This window comes from Rhinatrema bivittatum, chromosome 4 (genome assembly GCF_901001135.1).
Source record: "Rhinatrema bivittatum chromosome 4, aRhiBiv1.1, whole genome shotgun sequence".
Taxonomy (NCBI): Eukaryota; Metazoa; Chordata; class Amphibia; order Gymnophiona; family Rhinatrematidae; genus Rhinatrema; species Rhinatrema bivittatum.
In genome coordinates, this window is record NC_042618.1 from 219627561 (window position 1) to 219649984 (window position 22424).

General features: G+C 44.3%; 1 protein-coding gene across 1 annotated transcript in view; it reads right to left on the reverse strand.

Moving 5' to 3' along the window:
- ANO4 (anoctamin 4) overlaps positions 1-22424 on the reverse strand; it is a 339950-nt gene that overhangs the window by 19514 nt on the left and 298012 nt on the right. Inside the window, exons 22-28 of the mRNA XM_029599722.1 lie at positions 17341-17452; positions 15442-15499; positions 13239-13336; positions 12761-12903; positions 9324-9476; positions 7952-8099; positions 3147-3266 (exon numbers count right to left, since the gene is read on the reverse strand). Coding sequence (XP_029455582.1) covers positions 3147-3266; positions 7952-8099; positions 9324-9476; positions 12761-12903; positions 13239-13336; positions 15442-15499; positions 17341-17452 — 832 coding nt within the window. The remainder of the gene's footprint in view (positions 1-3146; positions 3267-7951; positions 8100-9323; positions 9477-12760; positions 12904-13238; positions 13337-15441; positions 15500-17340; positions 17453-22424) is intronic.

Sequence of the window (22424 nt, forward strand, 5' to 3'; positions counted from 1 at the left end):
CTTTGCCCTGACACATGATATGGGCAAAGGGCCACCGGCGCCATTTCTCAACACAGCCATGGCCAGAGAGAGAGAGAGGGAGATCGCGTCGGGACCCCCCGATGGACCCCAGGTAATTTAAAACATTTTTGGGGGGTTCGGGAGGGTGGGGGATTTCTTTTAAAGGTTCGGGGTGGGTTTTAGGGTTTTTTTGGTGTGCCGGTTTTCCCGCCCTCCCCCGATTTACGATTTTTAACGATTTTTTAAAACAAAAAAACCCAACGATAAGATTTCCCTCCCCCCCCAGCCAAAATCGATCGTTAAGATGATTGATCACACGATTCACACCTCTACAAGTCACCCCCATACGTAGTTTCCCAAACCATCAAAGTCAGCGCCCTTATTGGTTGCTGTCCGAGTCCAATTCCCCAATACCTCTTGCCGTTGAAGCAGACAGCAATGTTGGAGTTGATTCATCTCCATGCTTATTTGTTTTCCCAGACTGTAAAATTCATGTCTTTGTTGGTTGCTGCCTGAAACTAATTCCCCTTTTCCTCTTTACCCCCTGCTGTTAAAGCAGAGAGCAATAATGGAGTTGCATCAATACCAGCAAGTTACCCCCATGTACTCTTTTCCTCATTCCCATCATCTAGGCTTTAGGGATCCACAGTGTTTATCTCATGCCCCTTTGAAATCCTTCACCATTTTTGTCTTCACCACCTCCTCTGGAAGGGCATTCCAGGTATTTACCACCCTCTCCGTGAAGAAATATTTCCTGACATTGGTTCTGAGTCATCCTTCCTGGAGTTTCAATTTGTGACCTCTAGTTTTACTGATTTATTTCGAACAGAGAAGGTTTGTCAATTGTGCATCATTAAAACCTTTCAGGTATCTGATAGTCTGTAACATATATCCCCTGCATCTCCTCTTTTCGAGGGTATACATATTTAGGTCCTTCAACCTCTCCTCATAAGTCATTTGATGGAGATCATCCACCAGTTTTGTCGCCCTTCTCTGGACCGCTTCCATCCTGTCTCTGTCCCTTTTGAGATATGGTCTCCAGAACTGAACACAATACTCCAAGTGAGGCCTCACCAAGGAACTGTCCAAGGGGATTATCACCTCCTTTTTCTTACTGGTTTATTCCTCTCTCTATGCAGCCCAGAATTCTTCTGGCTTTAGCTATCACCTTGTCACATTGCTTTGCTGTCTTCATATCGCTGGACATTATCACCCCAAGGTCTCTCTCTTGCTCCGTACATAACAAGCCTTCACCCCCCATCACATACAACTCTTTTGGATTACCACATCCCAAATGCATGTCTCTGCACTTCTTGGCATTGAATCCCAGCTGCCATATCTTCAACCACTTTTCAAGCTTCCTTAAATCACTTCTCTTTCTCTCCAATCCTACCTCTTGGATGTCTTTAAACAGATCTCTGTCTAGTTCTTCCATTGAGTCGAAGGCCTGTACACCACTCCAGTAAAAATAGATGCACCATCATCTTTTTTTAGGACGGCCCATAATGCTTCTTCTTTACCCCACATTCCTTGCAGTTCAGTTGCTTGGATATTGTTTTTGACATAAAGAGTTATTCCTCCCCCTTTTCTGTCCTTCCATAACAAGTTATAACCCAGTATGGCATTATCCCAATCATGCAAATCTGTGAACCATGTCTCCATAACAGCAACAATGTCTAAATCCGCCTCCACCATTAGAGCTTGCAGGTCTGGGATTTATTGTCCAGACTGCAAGCATTTGTGCTCATAGCTTTCCAGCTTCTCCCCTTCAGGTTACTTCTCTTCTTGAACCTAAGCTTGGGCTCTAGTCTAGGCCGAGGCCCTGGTGCTGGGACCCAGCCTCTGGGTTGGGTCATGGTGTCAGGCCTGGACTCGGGCCCTGGCCTAGGCTGAGTCCCCAGTGTTGGGACCTAGTCTCCGGGTCAGGTCGTATTGTCAGGCCTGAGTCCCAGTCGATGATCCAGCGTCGGGACCTGGCCTTCATTGGTTACCCAATGTATCAGGTAAGGTTTTAAAAATTTTTTGGTGATCTCGGTTGAGTCCCTGGCATCAGTCCATGACTCCACTGAGAACCTGGTGTGCTCGGGCCTTGGTCATGGCCCCCTGCTTTGGGCCTCAGCCAAGGCCCTAGGTAAGGTCCTGGCTTCAGGCCTAGGCCAAGATGCTGGTGTGATGTTCAAGCACAGACTGCAACTCCTGCTTTGTGCCTTGGCCTATGTCCTAGGCAACGCCCCGGCTTTGGGCCTAGGTCTAGGCCGATGCATTAGTTTAAAATGAAAGGAATTAATAAGGTTCATTTCATTTGGATGTCCCGATTTAGTTTGGGGCCCCTCGAATGAAACAAATTAGCCTTATTCGTCAGTTTCATTTTAAATTAATTCACATCCCTAGTCAAGAGGACTAGATAATTATAACAATTATGAAAAGCTTTGCCTACTGCTGGAGACAAATCATGTGCTGCTGGTGCTTGATTGAACCAAGTGAATCATTTTCATACACAGCAACATGTCTGTTAGGGGTTTATTAGATTGCAAAGGAAGAATATGAAAGTTTAAAGAAATGAATTGAATAAGTTGACATCCATCCAATATATTAACAATTTCCATTTCAAAATGAATTCAATAGAAATGCATACAAATATATATTCTGTCCAATTGCTTTAAGTCATTAGCAAGAAATTATGGGGGCAAATTTTAAAGGCATTTATGTGCATTAAACCTGTTTTTATGCGTGTAACTGTCTCTTTGAAAATAGCCTCAATGGATATGTGCATAAAATTATGCAGGGAACATGTTTTTGCATGTATTTTTATGTGCATACTAAATAGACCTGCCAAGGAACGGTGCTGGAGCAGAATTAGGATTTACGTGCATACATTCAATTTTCATAAGTATGCATATAAATCCACACACAAACATTGCATGTGAATGCTGGGCGAGATTCTACACATACCAGTGAATTTTCTAGGCAGATATTTGCACATAAATCCATTTTGAAAATTCTGGGCAAAATCTGCGGGTAAAAAAGTACCCACAGACATTGTCCTATGTGGTGTGTTTGAAAATTATCCACCATAAACTAGGTAATATGACATCTGTAGACAGAATAAAAATCTAAGAGTTCATGCCACCTAGTCTTGAAAATACCTGCAGTATCTTATCGGTGATCCATAGACTTCATGTCCATCTGAAACAAGATCCGTGCGATTTTCAAAATCAGCCACCAGAAATACCGACAGACTGGCATTGACATAGCCGACCATGCATCTGCCATGCAAGTCAAGAAAGGAGTGGTTACCATTGGACACTTTGCAAGTTCAAAGTCAAGAGATCATGATATAAAGTTGGAAGGAGGGAAGCAGAAAGGAAATGCATCCTTATGAGAGGATAGTAGATGCTTGGAATAATCTTCCAACGATCAATCCACAAACATGGGGGTAACTCATCCTAATAACACTACCTAACCCGCATCAAATGTATTTTTTATTTTTATAAAATTGAAAACATGCCAAACCCCGGTCACCGATGTATGGACCCCAGTCACCGATGTATGGACCCCGGTCACCGATGTATGGACCCCGGTCATACATCGGTGACCAGGGTTCGGCATGTTTTCAATTTTATGGAATAATCTTCCAGCAGAGATGGTATTAGTTTATTTATTTATTTGTGCCTTTTATATACCGTCATTCCAAAAGTAGATCTAAACGGTTTACAAATATAGCATTGAATTACAATGTAGAAAGATAATAAATTTCAAACTGCATTAATATAAATGTATGAGTAAGGAAAAAGATTAAGAAACGTGATGGTCCCTTTTCCCAGTTCCCTCCCAGTCTGCTCCAATTAAGGAGCGGACTGGGAGGGAGCTTTCCAAACCAACTAACTAACCTCCCTCCTTCTTCCCCTCTCCTCCCCGCCCCCTATCCCTATCCTGTCTAACCCCCAAATTTTTATTTTACCCTTTGCTCCTCTTCCGGAGCAGGAGTAGCTTGCTGTACCGGCCGCCTCCATCCCCGTCCCTCCCTGTCCCCTAGACCGCCCCTTCCTCTGAGCTCGGCACTTTGGTGCATAACAGGGGTTACGCACATGGCCAGACCCCTTTGAAAATGCGCGTGGTGCGCGCAAGGCCCGGCCACGTGCATAACCCCCGTTTTTTATGTGCACAGGGGTTTTAAAATCTACCCGATTATGTTTTCTTGCTTTGGAGTTGCTGTGTGATTTATATTTTCTGCCCAGATTTATTTATTTCTATATATTTTTTTACTGTTTTCCCAATAGGTTTCTGTTGATAGTGAGGGGTTAATAGTTGAAGAGGTTGTGAAATAAAATTATAATTGGCAGCAATTATAATGCTATGGTGAACTCCCTTTGCTTTATAGTTGTTATGTAATTGATATTCTCTGTCCACATTTATTTCATTTATTTTTCATTTTGTTTTCAGCATAGGTGGTGTATTGGTGATCTATGGCCTGATATAATTTATTTATTTATTTTTATTTATTTAAGTTTTTTTATATACCAACATTCAAGACGATAGTCCCATCATGCTGGTTCACAAGAAACAGGGGTGCGATTATAATAAACTTTACAATTTGAACAATAGTGCAGAAAAGCAGTTACATGTAACAAGGAAATCAATAACTTGGAGTAAGAAGGGAAATGTAGATCAGATAATTATATAAATAAAACAACATTGTAAGAGGAGGCTATTAATGCCAATACTAGCGAAGTGTGTTGATTGATGGAAGTTAAATAATGTTGGAGTTAGGAAAGGCCTGTGTGAACAGCCACGTCTTGAGTCTTTTCTTGAAGGTTGAGAGGCTGGGTTCCATTTGCAGTGCTGCATTTTCCTAGGTGGGGTCATTCCTATGTGAGTCTTGAGAGTTGGACTTGTTTGTATATGGCAGGTTTACTTCCGAGGCTTTATACCCCAGGATAATTAGACCATGCTAATTATAAAGAAGGATTTGAAACTAAATGACAATTGACTACAAAGAGATAAGTGAAAAATATTTTTTCTTACTTTGGATTTGTTATGGGATCACTATTTCCTGCTCAGATTTATTTCTTTAAATCTGTTTTTCAAATAGCGATGTCTTCGTGTTTTTGACAGCAGATAAGGCAAAAGGTGCTATGGCCAAAATCTATCCATGGCTCCCTTTCCCCCTTCCCAAAATTCTCTCCCCTTTCTATTCCTTCCTCCCAGCATTCTCTCTCCCCCTCACTCCTTCTATTCACTTCTCCCCTCTCCTCTTCCCTCCAAACATTCTGTTCCTCTTCTCCCCACTCTTGCCAGGCATTCTATCTCCCTTTCCCTCCAGGCATTCTCCCCCTCATCTATTGTCTCCCATTTTTACCTCCCTTCAGACAGTCTCACCTCCTTTACCACCTCCTTTACCTCCTTCACCTCCTTCACCTATTTCCCCTCTCTTCCTTGCTTCCTCCAGGAAATCTGTCCCTTTTCTCTGCCCTTCCACCAGGTATTCTCTCTGTCTTTCCCTGCATTCTTTCAGGCTGGGGTCATTTTGCCAGTTTTGTGGGCCTTCCCTTCCCATGTCCCTCCCTCCTCTCCAACACTGGTGGTGCCTGCTTCACAGACTTCCCCAAGTCCCTTCCTTCTATGCTCAACTGTCTGACAGATCCTCCTTCTTCTGCCCATGCGGGCAGGCGTGATGTGGCTCTTATCTTTCTCCTTACTGTTGACTGCTACTTCTGGACAAATGCTCACCCAACACTGATGCTGGCTGCTAATTCTCCTGCACCACTACTCACTCATGGCTAGTGCTTCTCCTGGCACCACTGGGGAACGGTGCATTAAAGATGCAAAAGCCAGTGGTGATTCCAATGCTACCTGCCCTGGAACCCCTGCACCTGTAAGGGGTCAGCCCAGGATGGGATTTACAATGCTGCAGCTAGAATGCTTTATTTATTTATTTGTCTGTCCCATTTAATATCCTGCTTTTAGTAGCTTTAAAGTAGCTCCATCAGCCAGCATTGTCGCTGACTGGCCCACCAGCTGATCAGCACTCCAGTTGGGGGGGGGGGGGGTGGTGGAAATGCCTGTGGATCTTCTAGTCTCATACAGGCTGATTCAGTAAAGTCCGCGGGAGAGCGGGCAAGTGCCCGCTCTCCCGGCGCGTGCGCAGGCCACTCACCTGTGCGTGCGATGCAGTATTTAAATTAGGTCTGGCGGTAGAAATGGGCAAAAGGAGGCGCTAGGGACACTAGCGTGTCCCTAGCGCCTCCTTTTGGCCCGGAGCGGCGGCTGTCAGCGGGTTTGACAGCCGACGCTCAATTTTGCCGGCATCGGTTCTCGAGCCCGCTGACAGCTACGGGCTTGGAAACCGGACGCCAGCAAAATTGAGCATCCGGTTTTCGACCCGGCAGCCGCCGGCCGACTTCAATTTTTTTTTTTTTTTTACTTTTTTTACCCTTCGGGACCTCTGACATAATAGCGCCATGATATTAAGTCGGAGGGTGCACAGAAAAGCAGTTTTTACTGCTTTTCTGTGCACTTTCCCAGTGCCCGAAGAAATTAGCGCCTACCTTTGGGTAGGCGCTAATTTCTGAAAGTAAAATGTGCGGCTTGGCTGCACATTTTACTTTCTGAATTGCGCAGGCATACCTAATAGGGCCATCAACATGCATTTGCATGTTGAGGGCGCTATTAGGTGCCGCGGGTTGGATGCGTGTTTTCTGCCCCTTACTGAAAAAGGGGTAAGGGAAAACACGCGTCCAATGACAGTGCTGATCAATGACTGTATCGGCCTGTGAGTGCTCTGTTCGATCACCCAGCTCGCTCTGCTCCCAAGCTGTTGTTACTATGTAAGTGATATGAGATCATTTCATTATTTTTTGTTAGACACACTCTTCACTAAGGGGCAAACTTTAAAAGCCTTACGCGCGTAAATCCAGCTGGATTTACGCGCGTAGGGGGGTTACGCACGTCAAGCCTATTTTTCAAGCCCCGGGACATACGCGCGTCCCGGGGCTTGAAAAAAAAAGGGCAGGGCATGGGCGGCCCAGGGCGTGGCCAGAGGCCTCCCTAGGGCCGCTAGGCTGAGGGATTGCGCACTGGCACTCGGCTGGCGCGCGCAACCTACGCCTGCCCGGAGGCAGGCGCAACTTGCTAAATAAAGGTTGGGGGGGTTTTAGGTAGGGCTGGGGGGCGGGTTAGGTAGGGGAAGGGAGGGGAAGGTGGGGGGGGGGAAGGAAAGTTCCCTCCTATGCTGCTCCAATTTCGGAGCAGCCTCAGAGGGAACAGGGAAAGCCATCGGGGCTCCCTGTTATGTTATAAAATCGGGAGTAGATTTGTGCATGCCGGGTTGCGTGCACAAATCTATGCCTGCGCGTAGATATTAAAATCCGGCCCTAAGAGTGACTGGTGATTAACTATAAGACGAAACTCACAAGAATACTTTATAAGCTAAGGAAGTTAGGTTTGACTTGGTTCTGCATCTACACCTTACAACATGAAAAATCAGAGTTATAATGGACGAAAAATGATCCGACTTGAATTTTAAACTGAGATCCTCTTTGGATTTCCTTGGATTTTAAATTGAGATCCTCTTTGGATTTCCCTGGATTTTACTGAGATCCATGGTGCAACGCTTGATGAGATGATTAATAATTATTTTTAAATAAATTAAAAAATGTGAAAGATTTTTTTCCCATGGTTCTTGGCGTAATCTCGAGCCAGGCTGAAATACAGTTCAAGCTCTACTCAAACTAGCAGCCTCTACAGACAATATGCAAAGTGCAAGTCAAAACAAAGAAGACAATTCAGGGTCAAGAAGAACAACAAAGTTATAAACAGAGCAAGCAAATATAAGATGTGAATTTCTAGTAGACAGGCATGAAAGATGCATTATTAGATCTACATCGTATTTTCATATGGTATTTAGGAAACAGTCGCTTTATGGGTTGTAGAATTTTGAATGGAGACCTACTTTTCTCCAGCCTGGCCTTGTCCTGCACATGGTCCATACTTGTAGGCATAAACTAGCCGGGGAATGAAATCGGAAGTCACAGCTATGACAAATGCATTTGTGATAACAGAAAGGATGCCGATGCCCTCCAGAATTCCATACCAGATTCCTGTTCATGAAAGATAGCACCGTGTTAGCCAGAGGAAAGCAAAACTTACCAGCTGTGGTTTCAAATGGAAATGATTGATCTGACTGTCTTCATAAATGAAATCAGCATTTGATTTAAATTATCAGCTGTGACAATGCATCATCGCCACCAAAGCTCAATATGCTATTGTGCCAAAAATGTCATCAGCAGGACATGATATAGCACAAAATCAACGCCATTTGACCATACCATGGTTGCACTTTTCACTTTCTAAAATACAAATGACATGCAAATAATAAAACTAGATGTCATAACAGCATAACTTTTACAAAGTGCTCTATTATGATCAATATATTCTAATATTACTATCAGGAATACTTTTACCTTTGAGCAAAAGGATAAGCTGCCCCAGACCCTGTAGAGCAGGGGTTGTTCCTTTGCATGAGCACCCAGAGTTCTGCCTGGATGACTCTACTGATCAGTGCCCTGAACCTCAGGCAGCAGAGAACAGCCCTCTCTGCTTCCTGTTCTAGCAAATCCCCTTCCAGGCAGGGTGCAGTGAACAGGAGTGGAGAGGGTGAGCCTCGAGCAGACAGAGCACAGAGCAGATCAAAGTGGAGCCACACTGTTCCCTAATCCAGCCCCTCCCCTCCTGTCTGCAGAGAACAGGGTAAGGCTGGAGCGGACAGCAGAGCAAAGGATAGAAAGAGGAGAGGGAGAGGATCAGGGAAGAGAGGGAGGGGGACAGTCAATATGGAAAAAAGTAAAAGGGGACTCATCCACAAAAGTTTGCCCAGGGCTCATTAAATGGTTAAAGCAGCTGTGTGACTACTCAAACTGATTTTTTTTCTATAGCACCACAAATACCATGGTGTAAATCCAGAAATTTCCAACAAACAGGAGGGACAAAATAGCAGAGTGGAGAGGGAGATGACTGGATCATAAAACAATGAAGGTGGTGGAGATTCGATTTGAGCCTTAGTCGCTGGGCTTCACAGAGCTGATGAGGACCTGAACACTAGAAAGACATTGTTCTCTTTCATTTTCATTGATAACTGAAAATTTGGGTTTCAAAAAAAATACTTGAGGAGAAATTTCACTATCCTTCTTTCAAACAAAAGCTTATTGGTATAGACATCTCAGTTTCACTTAGTTTATCAAATTTTGCGGTTACTTTTTCCAGATAAATGACTGTTCTAATTAGAAGAAGACAGGATGGAGAGAAAGGACTGCAGAACAACTCACCTATATCTTTGGCTCTTGAAGCTAATGGCCGCCTCCACTGCGTGATAAATTTGTATGCATCAAGTCGGATTTCAATAATATTGTTAAGTAAGGCCAGAAGTGGTGCTAATGGAAAAGCCGCCACAAAGATGGTTGTGAAACCAAACTGCAGAACTATAATTAAAACATTAAGAATTCTGAGTCATATTTGATTCGCAATCTTGCAGTGTTTTTCCAACTATTCACTTTCAGGTCAATATTCCAAGAGTTTGATTGGGTGACCTTTGGACAAAATCAGAGATCTGGATATTTCTTCCCCCCCCCCCCCCCCCTTCCCTTGCCCTCGCTCCCTGGCTAAACTTCTTTGTCCGGGCAACTCATTACCTGCTCAAAATTTAGCCAGGTACAAAGAGATGGCATTGGGGGGCCCCTCCTAGGGCATGGTTTAACACCATCCGGGCAGAGCTCACATTAGATATCTGATAACTCTGGGTGGCTAAATAGTTGTCCTAAGGATACCTGGATAAGATAGAGGAAAAAAACTACCAAACCAGGGGCAACCTGATCCCCCCTCACTCCCACCCGCAAGATTGAAAAAGCAGAGGGCTTAGCAGCACTCAATCTCCCCCCCCCCCCCCCCCCCCGTCTTCCACCATCCAAGCTAAAGAAAGTCAGTGACAAGGAAGCCCAACACTCACCGACAGGGAAGGAGTCAATCCCCAGCCTCACTGACAAGGAAGACGTCAATCCCCCAGCACTCACTCTCACTGACAGGGAAGGAGTCAATCCCCAGCACTCACTGACAAGGAAGGAGTCAATCCCCCCAGCACTCACTGATAGAGACGGAGTCAATCCCCCAGCACTCACTGACAAGGAAGAAGTCAATCCCCCAGCACTCACTCTCACTGACAGGGAAGGAGTCAATCCCCCAGCACTCACTGACAGAGAAGGAGTCAATCCTCAGCACTCACTGACAAGGAAGGAGTCAATCCCCCAGCACTCACTGACAGAGACGGAGTCAATCCCCTAGCACTCACTGACAAGGAAGGAGTCAGTTCCACAGTTTTGATTGTGGCTTGGTCTATCACCCCAGAATACAGTGAAGAAATGAATATTAAAATTCTGGGAGCTGTGGGGATTTGTCCCACAACTTTTTTTTTAAGGTACGGGATGGGAGGGAGATTCGAGTGCTGCAGGCAGCTACTCTTCTTTAGCTTGGGGAGAAGGGAAGGGGGATCGGGTGCTGCTCAGCCCCCTGCTTTCTTTTAATCTGATGGGTGGGAGGGAGACAGGATCTGGATCCTGCTGGCCTGCAACTTTTCTTTTCAATATTCAAAAGCCCAGGGAGTGGCAAAGTTAGCCAGATAATTTTATCCAAGCATATTCAGTGCCGCTTTTACCCAGATAAGTGCCATTGAATATCTGGGTAACTTTACCTGCATAAAGTAACTTGGGTAACTTTGCCTCTCCCTGAGGGTTTGAATATTGACCTTCTTTTTCCTAATTTAGGGGCTGATGCAGTAAAACGCACACAGAGAACGGGCACTAGTTTTGAGCGCCCATTGTCTTAATGTGCCCACAGAGACATCCCCTAGGCGCCCGATGCAATATTTAAATGAGAGGCAGTGTTAAAAAGGGCGCACTAAGGGAAAATTGTGCATCCGTATGGCAATGGGCGCTGCATACGAGCTTCTATATTAATCCTGCTTCTTTATTTGTTATAATTCACTTCAGCAACCTCAGCAAAATATTAGGCGCCCTTTGCTATGGACGTCTGAATTGTGTGGCCATAAGAAAAGTGGGCTTCTTTTAATCAAATCAAAATACACATTTATTTTTCTCCACCAAAAGCAGTGTATTAAAGTTTCATGATACTAAGGGAGGAGGAAAAACCTATTGCAACACAGAGAACCTACTGTTTAATGTTTTTCATGAGTCCTTTACTCCACCTCTGAGGCTGGAGTTAACTTTTCTGTGTTTAAAAGTGCTTTACTGCATCTAATGTCCTCATCTACTTGCAATTTACATTTGATGGGCACTCTCTGGTACACGTGTTTTGAACGTGCTAATCTCCTTATTGCATCAGGCGCCAGTCTAGTGCATCCAAAACGCACACCCAACCGCATGTTGGATAAGTTCTTGGAGGAGAAGTCCATTACCTGCTATTAAGTTCACTTAGAGAATAGCCACTGACATTAGCAACGGTAACATGGAATAGACTTAGTTTTTGGGTACTTGCAAGGTTCTTATGGCCTGGATTGGCCACTGTTGGAAACAGGATGCTGGGCTTGATGGACCCTTGGTCTGACCCAGTATGGCATTTTCTTATGTTCTTATGTTCTTATGCTAGGCTGAGCACACTTTATTGCATCGGCCCCTTATGAAGGGAAGAAGGCTTGTGAGAACACCATGTTTGTGTTTGTGTGTGTGTGTATCCATGTGTCCTCTGCCAAGAACTACTGGGCCAGATTTTCTAACCTACGCGCGGGCGTAGATTTAGGCATGCAACCTGGCGCGCACAAATCTACGCCCAATTTTATAACATGCACGCGGCTGCGCACGCATGTTATAAAATCCAGGGTTGGCACCTGCAAGGGGGTGCACACTTGTGCACCTTGCGTGCGCCGAGCTCTAGGGGAGCCTCGATGGCTTTCCCCGTTCCCTCCAAGGCCGCTCCGAAATCAGAGCGGCCTTGGAGGGAACTTTCCTTTCGCCCCCACACCTTCCCCTCCCTTCCCCTATCTAACCCGCCCCCCAGCCCTACCTAAATCCCCTCCCCACCTTTATTATTTAAGTTGCGCCTGCCTCTGGGCAGGCGTAGGTTGCGCACTCCGGCCAAGTGTCGGCGCACGATTCGCCGGCCTAGCAGGCCTTCGGAGGCCTTTGGCCACGCCCCTGCCCCAGACCTCCCCGCCCCTTTTTTCAAGCCCCGGGACATACGCGTGTCCCGGGGCTTGTGCGCGTCACCGAACCTATGCAAAATAGGCTCAGTGCACGCAGGAGCGGGTTTTCGGGGTTACGCGCGTAATATACGTGCATAACCCTTTGAAAATCCGCCCCACTGTGTTTCGTATCCTATCTATACCAAAGTATCGGTAAATATGAGGGGATCCTCACAGGAATATTTGTTTGAACATGCTCACATGCGTACATCCCAGACAGTAGACTTCATTAGTACTGTGTGGAGCTTCTTGGTATGTCAGTTCAGCCATCAGAGGACGTATCCTTGCCATAGGTGAAATCCCCACCTGCTAGTCAGATGCCAACCTTTTTTTCTATCCTGGCCAGTGAGACCTGTGCACACTGTGCTTGATGGACAGATACCCCACGGAGGATATGGCATGCACTAAAGTGCATCAGGTTTCATAGGACATGGAAACATTACAGTTTTCTTTACCTTCCATTTTCAATGCTTGTGATATCTGACATACAAAGATAAGACAGTAACTTTGCCCTACTCATTTCTAGGTACTCCTCGAAGAGGCCATAAGGATTCATAGGCTGGAGGTTGTAGTCCCTTTCCCACTGCAGTAAGCTTGCTTTTCTCTCAGTGCCATGTTCTTGCCGTAATCTTCTCCTGGTCCACCAGTTCTGAATTAACCTGCGGATTTGGAAAATGGTGTTGCTGAGCTGCGTTTACATACAAATGCTGAAATTCACTAAAAGATCCTAGACGGCAGGTACTGACACCATCAATCAGATGTTGCAATAATGGCAGAAAAATAGCTGTGTGTAATAGCATATTAAGGAGCATAATAAGGAAAAAAGAACATGGAAGAGGGTCACATGCCTCATTTTTCATATAAAAACAGTTGAAGAAATAGTCCATGGAAGGTTATGTACCGTAAGCATAGAGTTTAGCTATGGCACATTAACCTTTAAGATAACTATCAAACCTACAGTTTTGCATAGAGTCTAAAACTCATATCTACTTACGGGTAGCCCAGTTCCATGAAGTTGTTCCAGGTCTGTTTTAGCACCATTATAATACCCATCTGCATACAGAGATCAATAAGGCATCCACTAGGGTGGCACTGATGATGCAAAACAGAGGATCGTAAAAATACATGACAAACCTTTATTACATCTGTTTTATGAATAACACATTTATGGGGAACACACAGTTAAGGATTACCGTAGTTTAATTTCTGCATGGCAAATATTTAATTCATTTTTATGCCTGTGATTTCTGTGTTTTATGTTCAGCAGTTTTTGCTGATGTCACCCATGGAACTTCCACTTTTCACTATCCGGATGCTGTCTGATCTTCCTTCTTGAGTCCTCCACCTGCACCTACCATTCTTCAGCTACCACAATGATATTATCCTACACTTTCAGTGCTGCTGTCAGAGTAATCCTGGAAGCGGCTGGGAGATAGTAAGGTATTATTGTACTTCTGGCTGTGGTATCAGAGATACAGGGGCAATCTCACCTGAGGGTGAGGAGCGGGGAAGGAGGGGGGGGGGTCATTATTTTGTACCCAACCCTAGGGAAGGAGGAGGTGGTTGGCCTCATGATGCTAGTACTCACTGCATTTTCTCTAATTTGGTGAGTTGGGACGGATCAGGTCCTATGCTTGACTTAAAGTATTTTTTAGCGTGGGGGGGGGGGCCTGGAGGGGGGGGGGGTGTCGGGCCTGAAGGTGCAAAAGATTTTTTTTAAAGTTCTATTTTGTAGCTACTTAACTAGCTATATTTTGAGTATAGCCAGTTAATTAGCAAACTAACCAGCCACATGCGGCCAGATAACCTCAGGACTGCCCTGATGCAGTTCCAGAGTTTAGCAGATATTGCTGAATATTGGCTAAATTAGCCGGAAAGCTTTGCTCCACTCTGGAATGCCCCTGGCCCCCCTCTTTTTCATCTGCTAAGTTGTAGCCAGAGAATGACGTATCTGGCTAAACCTTGGCCAGTTTGGCTACGTTTGGGACTGAGCTGGACAAATCCTTTAGAATATCGACTTCTTTGTATAGTTATGTTAAAGTGATGATTTAGCATGCTTGGTAAAATGTTTACCATGCACACACTAAAACATTTTTAGCACAGGATTTAGAAGGCGGTTTTCAAACTGCCAGTGTTATCACAAAGTCCAGGGCTAATTTTTGGCTGCAGACTTCGCACCAGCTTTTGAAGTGAATGTACACATCCACTTTCGCTTTTGAAACCTGCCTAAGGAAAAGTTGCCCTCAGATGTCTGTGTCCGCTTTTTTCAGCAAGGTACTTTTTCCAAGCAAAATAATGGGTGCACTTTTGAAAGTACATAAATGCATTTCCTGTTTCAATCGCCGTCCTAACCCCACCCCCGGGAAAGCCTTCTCTAAAAACAGCTAAACGTACGTGTGTTGTAGGAACAGGTGCATAGTTTTATCCCCATGCCAGATGGGGAAATTTTCAAGCGGTCAATTTCCTCCACTAAAATGCAGTTTTTACTCACATAAAATTGCTTTGAAAGTTCTCCTGTAAATGCAGAGGCAGGCGCCTCTGCACTTACAGGAGAACTTACAGGAGAGCTTCTATTGCATTCGCATGGTGTCATGCGAATGCAATAGAAGCTCTGGCCTGGCATCTGATAACTTGCTAAAGAAACTGATGACTCTTGGCATGATGCTTTCCAGCACCTCAGCCCCCTCTTCCTCCATAGCCACCACCACTTTTCTTTAAATAGATTTTGAAGGTGGTTGCTGTGCTCGGTGTATTAGGTGATACATTTAAAATTGATAAGAGAAAACCTATTTTTACTCAACGCATAAACTCTGTAATTTGTTTCCAGAGGATGTGGTGAAAGCTGTTAGTGTAGCTGCGTTTAAAAACAGCGTGGACAAGTTCTTGGAGGAAAAGTCTAGAAATCATTATTAAGGCGGGGTTGCAGAAATCCACTTCTTATCTCTGGGATAAGCAGCTTGGAATCTATCTACCCCTTGGGATCCTGCCAGGAACTTGTGATCTGGATTGGCCATTCTGGGAAACAGGACACTGAGCTTGATGGACCTTTGGTCTGATCCAGTATGGCAAGTCTTAGGTTCTTAATAATCATTCTGCACTGAGTACGACTAGTAAACATAACTCATTGAAATGCAGATCTGATGTAGATAACAAAAAATCAGGGCAGCACTGCTGTATGAGCAGTAGATGGCACTAACCTCTTCCAGTCTCCATCTGTTTAGCAGCCTCAAGTAGGCACCTGGGCGTCCTGTAAATCTTTAATATAAAAGAATATATGAAGCTACTCATGGACAAAATTTTCACAAATATATGCACTCAAGGGAAGTTCACAAAACTCTTGCTTCAGTTCTAATCTATGTACTTATAAATATATGGTAAGACCTCAAGATGCATATGGGGGAAGGGAACAGAACATACAAAGTGTAACTAAACATGAATGCTGTATAAACTTTGCATGTTGGGATAAGTCTTTCAAAAATGTATTCTCGTTGATCTCAGACTGTCTTATTGGCTGATATTAATTACTCTCAAAGGAATTAAAGGTCTAGACTAGAAAAGCACAATGCCCTGTACTATCTCATACTTCAGAAGGGGTGTCAGTTTTTCACAGAACTTAGGCCTGGATTTTCTAAGGTTGTAGAACTTAGAAAATCCGCCGGGAACGGGGGGCGGGCTTGTGAAAGCCGGCAGCCATCGCAGCACTGCGGTGCGCTGGCTGCCGGTGCGAAACTGGCGGCAATAAGGGTCCTTACCTTTCGCCTTCAGCGATGTCTTCATGGCATCGGCCGCTGCCGCCCAGAACCCGCCCCGATTTAGGTATCGGACGCAAAAAGGGACTTTTCGCGTGCGATCCCTTTAGAGAATGACCCCCTTAAAGAGTATAGGCCAAGCATATTTTGACAATTCACCAGAAAGCTGACATAGGGTGGTGTTCACAAATTCTGAGAAAGTGAACAAATTAAAAAAGAAAAAAATATATATAAATAACCTGCCTTCTTCCTCCCCCCCCCCCCCCCAACTCATCCTGTAGAATACTGAACCCTTCGGTGCTTGGATGTCTGTACACCAACCACAGTAATTAAAACTTTAATGTGCTGAGCACTTAAGATCCTTGTGGTTTTCAAGCACAAAGTACTGCATTTTATGTCCATTGCTGGTGACAGGACCCAGCGAAAGGCATCTTCTCTTCCATTAGCTAAACAGACACTATTGGTTGGGTTCATCTGAGAACTAGGCTTTGGCCATGTTGTTTATGCACTTAAACAGGAGCAGAGGACCCCCATTCTATTAATCTTCCCACAGAGATGAGTGTTCATTTTCAGTTTTTATTTTATTTCCCCTAGGAATTGCAATGTTATAACAAAAAAACAATCAGTGGAAAAATGACTTGGTTTTAACAAACAAGGAAAAAATCAGTGCAAAAAACATGAAAGTGAAGGCCCCTAAAAATACATTTCTCTTCTCTAATTCCTTGCACTGCCAACATCTGAATTCTTCTGGCTTCTTTTCTGTACTACTTAGCCTACGAATCATCCAGTTTGCTTAAAATTAAGCCTTTGGAGGACAATCTTCAAACCCATTTAGCTGGGTAAACCGGCCTGGCTTAAAATTTCCCTTCTCTGAAAGCCTAAAAAGCATGCATGGGACTCTCCCTGTGTACAAAACTTTTAGCCACATTAAAATGGGGAATTACTTGGATGGGGAGTGGGGGTCCTGGTTAGGTCAGGGGTGTAAAAACTGTGCACAGAATGCAATTTCAAATCTGCATGTGCACTTTTCCCCTGTTCCTATGCCCACAGAAAAGGGAGGTGCAAAGACCAACAGTACTTTTTCCACCAGGTACCCACATAAGCCAATTTTCAAAAGAAAAACTACATGCATTGTTTTCTCGGACAATTTGTCTACTAAGTCCGCAGGTGATCAGAAAAATTGGCCATGTGCTTTGTCCCTAGGCAGGCTACTGAAAATTACCCCCTTAAATTACATTTAGGCAGACAGCTATGTGAAGGATAACTACATATTTGATCTTTTTAACAGTATTATCTAATCTTTTTCCCACCTTGGCTAGGTCAAGAGAGCAACTGATGTGTTCTTACCTCCCAAGGAAGAATGCAATATAAAAGGTAGAACTGTTCAGATTGACAAACTGAAAAAGAAACATTTTCAAAGTGAAGCTGTTCTCCCACTCAGACTCGGTACGAGGCTGCTCTGTGGAAAACAAAAGAATGCCAAGGCTGTGTGGTTAGATAATGTCACCTAACAAGGCTGAGAGACTAGTCTGGCTCTGGAGTTAAATGGTCATGGTCATCACAATTAGGGGTGTGCATTCGGTCCCTACGTATTGGCAAGCCGCAACGGATGTGGCCATATTTGTTGTATTAGTGGGGAAGTGAAACATAGCGCAATTCCCCACAAATACACGAATCTTCGCAAAATTATTCAGCCGCCTAAAGAAACCAATTTAAACAACCCCCCCACCCTCCTGACCCTCCCCCCCCCCCAAGACTTACCAAAACTCCCTGGTTATCCAGTGGGGGGGGGCCCGCTGGACTTTTGGCAAGTCTTGTGGGGGTCAGGAGGGTCTCACAAGACTTGCCAAAAGTCCCTGTGGTCCAGCGGGGGACCGGGAATGACCTCCTGCACTCGGACCATTGGCTGCCAGTAATCAAAATGGCACCGATAGCCTTTGCCCATACTATGCCACAGGGGCTACCGGTGCCATTGGTCAGCCCCTGTCACATGGTAGGAGCACAAATTGGCGCCGATGGCCATGTGACAGAGGCTGACCAATGGCACCGGTAGCCCCTGTGACATAGTAGGTCAAAGGCTATCGGCGCCATTTTGAAACCAGCACCGAGGGTGTGAGTGCAGGGGATGGCTTCCGGACCCCCCACTGGACCACCAGGGAGTTTTGATAAGTCTTGGGGGGGTCAGGAGGGTGGGGGGTTGTAGTTAATTTAATTTTAGCAGGGGAACGAATCAAAATGGGCGTATTAACAGATCGGAGCACCATACGGCCAAATGCAACGTATCCACCCCCCGATGAATCCAAATCCCGAATGCAACGTATGGTGTCCCTCTGCACATCCCTAATCACAATGCTTAAGCAAGGCAGTTTCTTTTATTCTTGCTACCACAATGTTTTTGAAATCTGGATTAATGAATGAGGCATGTTTTTTCTTCTTTTCTTTTACTTTTTAAATTCTTTTTCTTTATTTATTTAATTTTATTATAATTATATTTTATGGTTGCATTTTAAATATTTTATTATTGTATTGTTTGTTTTTACTATCTGCTTGTTTATTTGAATTTTATGTTACTGATTGGCTATGTTTTTATTTATACATTATAAACCGCTGTGATTGATTCAGAACAACAGTATATAAATATAATCACCATTCTACAGACTGCACTCACTAAAATGTTCTCGTTCACAGGCCAATGCAACAAGATGCATGCAAAATCCAAATCCCCTGGGCACATCCCCTGTGCACCCAATGCAATATTCTAATGGAAAGAAATCAAAGTGGCGTAAAAGAAATGGGCAAGCTAAGGAAAAATCCACAGCCATTTGCCGCTGTGTTGGAGGATTGCGTGCCGGCAGGCTGCCAGCGTGCGCAACTTGCTCATACCCGGAAGCAGGTGCAACAGGTAAAATAAAGGTCGGGGAGGTTTAGGATAGGGCTAGGGGGTGGGAGGGTTAGGGGAAGGGGAAGGGAGGTTAGGTTAGGTGGTTGGGAAGTTCCCTCTAAGGCCGCTCTGAAATCAGAGCGGCTTGGGAGGACATGGGGAAGGCTGCAGGCCAGGCGTCAGCATGCACAAGTTGCACAATTGTGCACCCTCTTGCGTGTACCGATCCCTGATTTTATAACATGCGCGCGCATGTTATAAAAATGGGCATCCATGTGCGTGCGCCAGGAAGCACGCGTACATGGACGCGCATGCACAACCTTTTAAAATCTACCGCTATATGTTTTAATATCAGTACACAAATCAAATCAAATGTAGTCTCATTACTCTTAAGAATATGCCTGTACCGCTGCCAGTGGTAGGCAATGAGGCTGATTTACTAAACTGCAGGGTTTTTCTGTGGAAATGAGCTGGTAGCACTTGAAAAAGTTTGAGTGATGCTGCAAATTTAAATAATATAAAAATCACTTTGTGGTCCAAAATTTTGCGAGCAAATGTGCACAAAATCACAGATTTTATCATCTCGACGTGTAATTACATTTTTTCAAAAAAATGTAGCTTTTGCAAAATTTTTCAAGTGTAAATTTACTATTGTTGAATCACTAATGCATTGATTTGCATAGTTTTTTAGCTCATTAGTGATTTAGCATATGTTTTGTGAATGACTTTGTACAGACAAAAAATTACGCACATTAAAATGACATACAGCATGTGTTAAATATTGCAAACAAAATGTTGTGCTATTTTCCATTTTAAAGCAAATAAACATTGGGCAGTTTCTTGAAATAGGTTTATTTTGTGGCATACTTGACAGGAATGAACCTCATTCCTAAAACAGGGTAATTTGGGAATGATCTCAATCTCTCCAATGAACTGCTAATGCCCTTCTCAGTACTTGCATTGTGCCAAAGAGAGCCGCCTTCTGAAGTTCATAGGGTGTCTTAAATTTTTATCAGTTGCCTTTTGCAACTTTTCCTTTGATACTGTTGCTTGCTCTTTCACTTTTTTTTAGGGGGACTTTCTTTGTCTACCGCAAAGTTTTAAAATATGGGGTTTCTGGCATAATAATAGCAGTACATCATCTCCTTTTTATCCTCACCTAGGTAGTAGATTAATTTTTTCATTAGCGTCTGTGGTTTGTCAGCAGCTGCAGCGGAGCCATGAAAAACTTCGCCATAGTCTGTAGCTGCCCCAGTGCTTTTATGTTCACCTGAACCTGAAGATTCAGCACTATATTGCGACCACCTTCATTAGTCCTAGTGCTTAGATTAAGGATGGGCACCTTGCTATCTTGGGCTACGTGCAGCCAGTAAGTAGTCTTCTTTTTTGCTTACTATCATACTTCAATAGTAGTAGTTGCTTGGCTGAGATTCAGTCTAGATATTATGGAACGGGGTCATGATGTGAAAGCAAGTCTCGGTGAGAGACACTTCATTCTGTCCATCTGATAATTCTCTCACCCCTAAACACCCTTTGCAAAGCCATTTGTGGCTCAGTACATCAACCTCAATATTTGCACCAGGCAGAGCCTATACTATTGTCGCCGTGATAACTTGAAGCAGACACTGCAGCTGCCAACATCTCTCAGCTTGACTTGTTGACAGAATTAAACCTCACATAAAAATGGCCCAGATTTGCTGAAAACAGGTCGTTGCAACGACCCTCTCAAAACCTCAAAATGTTGGCCATATTTCCAATATTTGTTCGCATCCATCTGAAATCAGCCACTTTATGATTTTTTATTTTTATTTTTTAATAGCATTTGCTAAATCCTCACTGTGGGTCTTTACAAATCTTGTAAATAAGCCCACACAGTTCTGAGGCAGTGGAAAGCTTCACATTCATCAAGAGTCCTTCACAGCTCTCGAAACACATTTTTCATTTTCCTCATCATCCGATACATCATGAGGGAAATGATGGAAAAGGAATGCCCAAGATTTCTTGGGAGATATAGCATAGAAACTGAAGCCCTGTGAGAAAACTGTAAACTTGACCCCCTGGTATCCTGTCAGTGTTTTCACTATACCTTTCATCATTTCAGCTGATAAAATATCTTATGCTTCTCGCTTAAGAAACAAATCTGGATAATGAAGTTTACAAGGGCCTTAGCTGGCTCAGTGGCAGCAATGTTGTGCACTGCCATAGGGAGGACCTGAGTTTGATTTCTGCTCACCAGGTGGGGCCAGGGCTGGGGATGCTGTGGAGGGAGTAGTCACAGATCCTGGGGGGGGGGGGGGGGGGGGGAGAGACCTAGGTGTCACTCAATGGTTATACCTAGTGGCCGGTTATGGAGCTCGTAATTCCAGGAATCTGATGCATGGCCCTTGGCCAAGGACTCTCATTGCAATAACTGGGCTAAGCAATGTGACCAGGGCACTAACTTGCTGGCCCCTATTACCTGATGCCTGGAAATGGAGCTTTTTATGTGCTGATTGCCTATTCTACTTTCATTAATGTGTTGACATTCAGGACACAAACAGCCAGACCCTGGAGAGTTATTCTGTTCCAGCCTAACGGATATTGCAAATGTTTGTTAAATATATATTCTGCTTTTTGGCACTTCAAAGAGGATTACATCCAGGTACTGTAGGTACCCTATTCCCAGAGGCTTACAATCTAAGCACCTGATTTTAAAAAAACATTTACATGCTTAAAACTGGGTTTTACGCCTGTACATTCATTTTACCCATGAAAGAGGCCTTTGAAAATTGCTACAATAATATACGCCATTAAATTGTGAACATAATTTACCCATCTAAGTGCACTTTATACAGGTAAATAGCTTTTGAAAATTGCTACAATAGCAGCTTTATAACTCATTTTGAAAATGAACTGTTATGTTTGTACCTGAGGCAACAGAAGGTAATGTGTCTTGCCTAAGGTCACAAGGAGCAACAGCGGGATTTGAATACTGGTTTCTCTGGGTTCATATATTCTACTGCACTAACCACTAGGCTAGCCATCCACCTACAGCAGAGAAGGAAGGACAGGACTTCCTTTAACTCCCGCTTGCCGCCCAGTGACTAAAATGGCACCGTTTCCTGTGTGGAGAGTGCTTGTGGAGTTTTGGACCTCAGGTTCCTCTGTAGTAAGAAGCTGAGAACTAAAACAGCCCCTGGAATGGGAGGGGGCTGGAAACTGTGTTGATTGTTGATGGGTTTGCTTATGCAGGCCGCCCCTCCCCCCCCCCCCCCCCCTTTTTGCTTCCTTTTGATGTTGCATTTAATCTCATTGACCAATCATGCATGGGAGTGGCCAGGGATTGGGACAAAGCCAATGGGAAAACGCCGTAGACAATGAACTTGAAAGCAAGTTTAGTCACAGGAAGGGAGGGGAGGGACGAGCCAGGACAAATTGCTGACTGTGCCAGGCTTGAGTGCAATGGGAGAGGAAGGATGGCACTGACAGGCCGATGCAATATAAATGCGCTAAAAATGGGCGCTCATATTGAACGCCTGTGTTTCCCTAATGCGCACCTTCCACCTCTCCG